This window comes from Microcaecilia unicolor, chromosome 14, assembly GCF_901765095.1.
Source record: "Microcaecilia unicolor chromosome 14, aMicUni1.1, whole genome shotgun sequence".
Classification (NCBI taxonomy): domain Eukaryota; kingdom Metazoa; phylum Chordata; class Amphibia; order Gymnophiona; family Siphonopidae; genus Microcaecilia; species Microcaecilia unicolor.
This window is the reverse complement of record NC_044044.1, coordinates 6,064,608-6,073,129: the sequence shown is the minus strand read 5'-3', so window position 1 is coordinate 6,073,129 and position 8,522 is coordinate 6,064,608. Positions and strand designations below refer to the sequence as shown.

The 8,522-nt window shown below is 41.8% G+C and overlaps 1 protein-coding gene across 1 annotated transcript; it reads right to left on the bottom strand.

The window, feature by feature from the left end:
- Positions 1-6,291: 6,291 nt before the first annotated feature.
- On the bottom strand, positions 6,292-6,867 carry LOC115457567 (olfactory receptor 1019-like). Its single transcript, XM_030187025.1, has one exon. The coding sequence runs from the start codon at positions 6,865-6,867 to the stop codon at positions 6,292-6,294; it is 576 nt and encodes a 191-aa protein (XP_030042885.1).
- Positions 6,868-8,522: the final 1,655 nt, after the last annotated feature.

The following is an 8,522-nucleotide window of genomic DNA, read 5'->3' as shown; positions in this document are numbered from 1 at the left end:
AATCATATCTCACCTCATCCATATCTTTTCCAAGTTGAAGAGCACTAACCTATTTAGCCTTTCCTCATATGAGAGGAGTTCTATTCTCTTTTATCATTTTGCTCTCTCTTCTTTGAACTTTTTCTAATTCCACTATATCTTTTTGAAATACAGCGACCATAACTGAATGCAATACTTAAGGTGAGGTCATACCATGGAGCGATACAGATGCATTTTAGAATTTTCAGCCCTTTTCTAATAATTCCTAGCATCCTGTTTTTCTTTTTTTACTGCCTTCATACACTGGGCAGAAGATTTCAGCATATTATCTGCAATGACACCTATATTATATCCTTGGGTGCTGACCCAAGAGGTGGACCCTAGCATCAGATAACAATGAATTGAATTATTTTAGCCAATGGTCCTATTATAAAACTAAAATAGGACTAGATTACAAAGACCTGAAGAAACTATTTCAACTCGTAAATAAGTTACTAGGCACCACCCCTATCACCACAACCAACACAGACATCCCACCTGCAGACAAACTTGCTAATTACTTTAATGAAAAAATAATAAAATTACGCAGCACACTTCCTTAGCACGACATCGAAAACTTCTTCAATGACCTGGACCTATTCCCTGGTGGATGCCGGGCTGACTGTATCTGTATCTCGGACATAGACGCCCATGGAGATGGGTGTTCGCGTTCGATTATGCCCCTCTATGTAAACCACATTGAGCCTGCAAATAGGTGGGAAAATGTGGGGTACAAAAGTAACAAATAATAATAATAATAATAATAATTATTATTATTATTATAATGTTACATTTGTCCACATTAAATTTCATCTGCAATTTGGATGCCCAGTCTTCCAAGTTCCTAAGGTCTTCCTGCAACTTTTCACAGTCTGCATGTATATTAATAAACTTGAATAGTTTTGTCATCTTGAAATTTAATCATCTCACTCATCATTCCTATTTCCATATTATTTATAAATATGCTACCTAGCATCAGTCCCAGTACATATCCGTCAATGCACTATTCACCCTTCTCCATTGAGAAAAATGGCCATTTAACCCTACCTTTTGTTTTCTGTCTAATAACCAACTCCTAATCCACACGAGAACATTGCCTCCCATCCCATGACTCTTTAATTTTCTCAGTAGTCTCTTATGAGAAACTTTGCCAAAAGCTTTCTGAAAATCTAGATACACTACATCAACTGGTTCACCTTTAGCCACATGTCTATTCATGCTTCAAAGAAATCAAGCACATTTGTGAGGCAAGACTTCCCTTGGCTGAACCCATACTGACTCTGTCCCATTAAACAATGTTTATTTATGTATTCCATAATTTCATTATTTATAATACTTTCCTCTATTTTACCAGGAATTTACATCAGCCTTACTGGTCTGTAATTTCCTGAATCACCCCTGGAACCCTTTTTAAAAATTGGCGTTACATTGGCTACCCTCCAATCTTCAGGTACTGTGGATGATTTTAATGACAGATTATATATTACTAACAGCAGATCAGCAGTTTCATACTTGAGTTCTTTCAGTACCCTTGCATGTATGCCATCTGGTCCAGGTGGTTTATTACTCTTTAGTTAGTCTTTTGGCTCAGTACATTTTCCAGTTTCACCAATATTTCTTTCAGTTCTTCCATATCATCACCCTTAAAACTATTTTTGGTACAGGTAAGTCTGTTACGTCTTCTTCCGTAAAGACCAAAGCAAAGAATTCATTCAGTTTTTGTTCTCTCATGATCTAACAGTCCCATGGATTCCCTCATAGGCTTTCTGGTTCTGATGTACCTGAAAAAGTTGTTACTGTGAGTTTTAGCCTCTGTGGCAAGTTTCTCTTCACATTCTCTTTTATTTAGCGTTGTTTAATACTCAGCAATATTTCTCAATCCCATGTATACTATACTACTAAATAGTTGTGGGTCCCTCTACGAGATCCGTTGCATCTATTGCATAGTGCTTTGACCAATGCATGGGGACATAATCTGATGTATCTGTCCCATCAATTTTTTCATACAAGACATATTGTCCTGCAGGCTCTCTCTTGCTTATAGCAGTTTCAATTAAGCGTTCTACTAATCCTCTAGTGCATGGGATTATGCAACATCCTACGAGTATGAAAATCACTACGACTACTGTTATGGTAGTTGCTGCTGAGATGATAAATGTTTTCCATCTACCAAAAGCTTTATCCATCTAATCAGTCCAAGATGTATCAACACCAGAATTGGTGGCAAGTTCTTTAGAAAGTGAAGTGAGACCTTCCAAGGCTCTGGTGATTGATCCATCTGGAGCAGTATTGTTGGGGATAAAGATACAACACTGGGTACCAATCTTTGTACAAACCCCGCCCTCTGCGGCCAACAATTGGTCAAGAATCATCCGATTCTCAAGAGTCATTCGACTTGTGGCATCTAGCCTTTACAAAATACAGCCAGATATCCAGTTAAGGGCCCCTTTAACTAAGCAGCAGTAAGTCCAATGCATACTTACTGCTCGCTAAACAGGAAGTACCGCCAGGCCACCTCAGTGGCATGGCGGTACTTCTCACCATTAGCGTGCCGTCTTATCTTGTGCTACAAATATATATTTATTTTTGTAGTGCCAGAGTATACAAAGCAGTAATCAGGCAGTTCCGTGTGCTGACCGGTTACCGCCAGATTAGGGTGGGATCCCTTACTGCCACCTCATTGGGTGGTGGTAAGAGCTCCTCCTGAAATGGTCACTCAGCAAGTGCTTTACTTGCTGCATGGCAATTTTCAGCAGGAAAAAGAGACTTCCCTTTTACCCGCTGCGGTAAAACAGGGCCTCGGCACACATGAAAAACACATGCAACACCAGCACAGGCCCCCTTTCACCATAGCTTGTTAAAAGGGGCCCTTGAGTGTCCTAACCTATGCAGCCCTTTTAGCTTCGTTTAAACAATTTTCATCATTTTATTATTGTTGCCCTTCTGAAAATTAAATCCTGCTACAGTATGTTTCCTCTGTGGCTTCATTCCAGATAGTAGCTGAAACTTGATTATGTTATGATCACTGTTTCCTAGGGGACACAACACTATTACCTCTTGAATTATTCCCTGCATGTTACCAAGGACTAGGTGTAAAATGGCTCCCGCTCTTGTCGGTTCCTGGACCTGTTGCTCCAAGAAGAAATCATTTATTTCATCTAGGAATTTTATCACCTTGGTGCTCCATGATGTAACGTTTATCCAGCTAATATTGGAGTTTTCCAGCTTTCCTAATTTCATTAAACATTTCTTCATCTGTCTGTTCTGTTCCGGCGGACAGTAGTACAGCCCTACAAGAATTCTTCCCTTCACACATGGAATTTCTATCCATAATGATTCTACACTGCTCTCTTTTTCATGTAGACTCAAGTAGACATCATGTAGACTCATGTAGACATCAAGTCTCTGAGATGCCTATTATATCTACCTCATCATTCAGTACTATATACTCTAACTTTCCCATCTTATTTTTTAGGCTTCTAGAATTTGTATACAGGCACTTCAAATTCTGTTTTTTCCTTGTACCTACAAGCTGCTTAGAAGTTGATGGGGATAACGTGCATTTTTGAAAACACTGTACTGGGATTCCCTGAATGTCTTATTCAATAATATCCTTCAAAGATAATCCACACTGAACCATGTGCTCCTGGGCAACTGTCATCTCCCCCCCCCCCCCCCCCCCCTCCACACACACATTCTAGTTTAAAAGTTGCTCTATATCCTTTTAAACGTTAACACCAGCAGCCTGGTTTCATCCTGTTAAGGTGGAGTCCAACCTTTCGGAACAGTCTCTTCCTTTCTCAGAATTTTGCCCAGTTACAAAACAAATCTAAATCCCTCATCCCCGCACCATCATCTCAACCATGCATTGAGACTTTGGAGCACTGCCCGCCTCTTGTGTCCTGCACTTACATAGGAGCATTTCTGAAAATGCTACCCTGGAGGATCTGGACTTCAACGTTTTATCTAAGGGCCTGAATGTGACTTTCAGAACCTCCCTCCCACATTTTACTTTGTCATTGGTACCCACATATCCCAAGATAGCCGGCTCCTCCTCAGCACTATCTAAGATCTTATCTAGATTATGGTTGAGGTAAGCCACTTTCACCACACCATGTAGAGATTTCATTGGGGCATGGTTTGGGGCAGGTCTAGAATCAACATGTATGTTCCCCATTTATAAAGGGAATACATGCATTGGCTGCCAATCAAAGAATGTATTACTTTCAAAATCTGCACCCTGGTCCACAAAATTATCTATGGCCAAGTCCCAGGATACATGACAGACCTTATAGACCTACCACTCAGAAACATAACCAGATCAGTAAGCCACATTGAGCCTGCAAATAGGTGGGAAAATGTGGGATACAAATGTAACAAATGAATGAATACATGTGTATGGGCAAAATATTTCAAACTGGATAGAACACAAGAACATAAGAATAGCCATATTGGGTCAGACCAATGGTCCATCTAGCGCAGTATCCTGCTTCAAACAGTAGCCAATCCTGGCAGAATCCCAAAGAGTCATCAGCAAGAAAAAAGAAGAAAAACAACAATAATAATAATATGCCACCTATTGATCCTCAAAAATAATAACATAGCAAAAGAGAACAAAGAATAATGTCATGTAAATAAAGGTGATACTAAATGGAGGTGTTGGTTCCGATAGGCAAATGATTGATGATATGCAGTAGGCTCAAGGATTTGAAATAGCTGAATGCTATAGGAGATGTGGAGGGGCATAATCGAACGGGGCCGGCCATCTATAAGGGCGGCCATCTCTAATGACGGCCCCGTTAAGCGGTGTACCCGACCGTATTATCGAAACAAGATGGCCAACCATCTTTTGTTTCGATAAAACGGTTGGGGCCAGTCAAATCTCAACATTTGGGCCAGCCTTAGAGATCGCCAGCGTTAGAGATAGTCGCCATTGGTTTTCGCCGATAATGAAAACTAATGCCAATGATCTCAAACCTGGCCAAATCCAAGGCATTTGGTTGTGAGAGGAGCCAGCATTTGTAGTGCACTGGTCCCCCTGATATGCCAGGACACCAACTGGGCACCCTTGGGGGCACTGCAGTGGAATTCAAAAATAGCTCCCAGGTGCATAGCTCCCTTACCTTGGGTGCTGAGCCCCCCAAATCCCCCCCCCCCCAAAAAAAAACCCACTCCCCACAAGTGTACACCACTACCACAGCCCTTAGGGATGAAGGGGGGCACCTACATGTGGGTACAGTGGGTTTGGGGGAGTTTTGGAGGGCTTAACATTTACCACCACAAGTTTAACAGGTAGGGGGGATGGGCCTCGGTTTACCTGCCTGAAGTGCACTGCACCCACTAAATACTGCTCCAGGGACCAGCACAATGCTGTCAGGGAGCTGGGTATGACATTTGAGGCTGGCATAGAGGCTGGCAAACATTTTTTTTTGGCTGGGAGGGGGTTGGTGACTACTGGGGGAGTAAGGGGAGGTCATCCCTGATTCCCTCTGGTGGTCATTTGGTCAGTTGAGGCAACATTTTGAGGCTTGGTCCTGAAAAAAAATGGCCCAAGTGAAGCCGGCGAAATGCTCGTCAGGGCCGCCCTTCTTTTTTCCATTATCGGCCGAGGATGGCCATCTCTTAACCACGCCCCCGTCCCACCTTTGGTACACTGGCAATATGCCCCCTTGAACTTTGGGCATCCCCGAGACGGAAAGCAGTTGAGGGCGGCCAAAATTGGCTTTCGATTATGCCGATTTGGCCGGCTTTGAGAGAAGGATGCCCATTTCCCGATTTGTGTCGGAAGATGACCGCCCTTCTCTTTCGAAAATGAGCTGGTATAGTGCTTAGCACTGAAGTTTTTGGCGCCAAGTTTCAGAACCGTTTATTGAATTCCCTCCAAAACGTGTAAGCTCTTTCCCAATGGTGCACACATGCAAGATGATTTGCACTGGCATGACAGTTCACTCATTCACGTGCAACCAGGAATGAGTGCACACTTGTACATAGTATGCACTCTTTAAGAAGACTTCACACTCACAATAGCATTCATTCTGGACCTAAAAACAAATGAATGACCTGAAAAGGTTCTGGCTGTCCATCCCTAGTATCTATCTGCCCCCTTCTTGCTCAATGATTAAAAGAAAAACAGGAAATGATACAAAGAAAACCTAGAATTTTATGAACTTTATAACTGTTTTTACTGAGTAACAGGAAAAACCAAGAAAAGGAAAATACTTAATTGCTGTTGAATTTTCATATGACAGTGATAATGTCTTCGTTCCTTATATGTTATTTTCTAAAGATGAGATTTCTCAGGGCATTTTTTACTTCTTTATTTCTCATGCTATAAATTAAGGGGTTTAGCATGGGAATAAGTACCGTGTACAGAAGGGCAAACATTTTATCTTGCTCTGGTGTGAACATTGAGCTTGGGCTCATATAGACGACTGTCACAGTGCCGTAGAAAATAAGAACAATGGTTAGGTGGGAGGAGCAGGTAGAGAAGGCTTTGTTTCTCCCTTCAGAAGAACGGATTTTCAGGATGGCGACAATGATAAATATGTAGGATAACAGGGTTAACAGAAAGGGGGCAACAGCCACAAAAACCTCCTCCGAAAGCATTAGTATTTCAAAGTCATGGGTATCACTGCAGGAGAGTTTTATTAGTGCATGAGGGTCACAGTAGAAATGGTTAATCTCATTAGAGTCACAAAAGGAATACTGAGATATGTAATCTACTAAAGAAACCATATCAACAAAGCCAGCTATCCAGGAAGAAGCTGCAAGTAAAATGCAGTTCCTTTTGTTCATGAGGAGTGGGTAATGAAGGGGTTTACATATTGCTGCAAAACGATCGTAGGCCATGGCAGTGAGGAGCCAGAATTCTGTACTTACAGCAATTGTGAACAGGTAAAGCTGTGTCATACATGAAGAAAATGAAATAAAGGTCTTCCCTTTTAAAAGGCTTTGTAGCAACGTAGAGACCGTGACTGTGGTGTTCCAAATATCTACAAAGGACAGGTTGCTGAGGAAGAAGTACATGGGTTTGTGGAGATGGTGGTCAGAGAACATTAATATTAAGAACCCAATATTTCCCAGCATAGAGATGACATAGGCTGGTACAACTATTGCGTAAATGAAGACATGCTGTTGAGTTTGGTTAAAGAATCCCAGAATGATGAATACTGTGGCTGATGTCTTATTCTCTCCCTTTATGGTTTCCGTGTTCATGATCTGTTATATAAGAAAAAGATAAATTTTGCAGATGAATGAATAATGTCTATTTTGAAATATATATGAAATATTCATGGGATATACATGGGATCCAATGTTGCTACTCTTTGAGTTTCTGCATGGAATCTTGCAGGATTCTGGAATCTTGTTACTCTTTGACGTTCTAGAACGTTTCTACTGTTTGGGTTTCAGCCAGGTACAATGTTGCTACTCGAGATTCTGCATGGAATCTTGGTACTCATTGAGGTTTAAGCAAAGGAAAACACTCATCTAGTTTACTTCAAAGTCTATTGGTGCAGTGGCAAATGGTTTTAAATCCTATAGGTGTGTAGCATTAGCGCTCCCTAAAAATGCTAGCATGCCTATAGAGCGGCCTAGTAAACAGGGCCCTAACTTTTAGCTGTCATTCTCTAGACCACTCCTCAAGCTTCACAACATCCCTGTTCATGTTATCCAAACCTTCCAGGGTGTCTGCCTTGTTGCAGATATTGTTATCATCTGCAAAGAGGGAAATAGGCATTTATTTACACATACACTGGCCACATTCATGTATGCTATGAGTTTTAAAATAATTTTGTTAAATACTTCCAGAAATGTTAAAATGCTGAAATTGAAGGAGTGGAACTCCATTTGACTTACATGTATGCCTACAAAAGAGAAATTATCATTGTTCTACTTTATATCGGTACTAGTAAAAAAGGCCCGTTTCTGACACAAATGAAACGGGCGCTAGCAAGGTTTTCCTTGTATGTTTGAGAGAGTGTGTGTGTGTGTGTGTGTGTGAGAGAGAAAGTGTGTGTGAGAGATGGAGTGTGTGTCTGAGAGAGAGAATGAGTGAGAGAGGGAGAGAGAGAAAGAGAGAGACACACAGAGTATGTGTGTGTTTGTGTTTGTGTGTGTGTGAGAGAGAGAGAAAGAGAGAGTGTGAGACACAGAGTATGTGTGTGTGAGAGTGAGTGTGTGTGAGACAGAGAGAGACAGAGAGATAGACTGTATGTGTGTGTGTGTGACAGAGATATAGAGTGTGATAGACAGAGAGTGTGTCAGAGGGAGTGTATGTGAGAGACAGAGAGTGAATGTGTGTGGGGCTGCGAGTTTCATGAACCCCTCCTCCCCTCCGAGTTCCAGGCCCCCCTTCCATCCGAGGTCTATGCCCCCCTCCCTCCCTCTCCTCTCCTCCCTTCATCTCTCTCTCTCCTCCCATCTGAGTTCTTGCCCCCCCCCCCCCCCCCGTTCCCTCCAAGTTCCAGGTCCGCATTTTCTGTATTTATTAACATGGCTACCAC

Coding starts and splice junctions, on each gene's coding strand:
- LOC115457567 (XM_030187025.1), bottom strand. CDS start 6,867: ATGGCCTACGATCGTTTTGCAGCAATATGTAAACCCCTTCATTACCCA.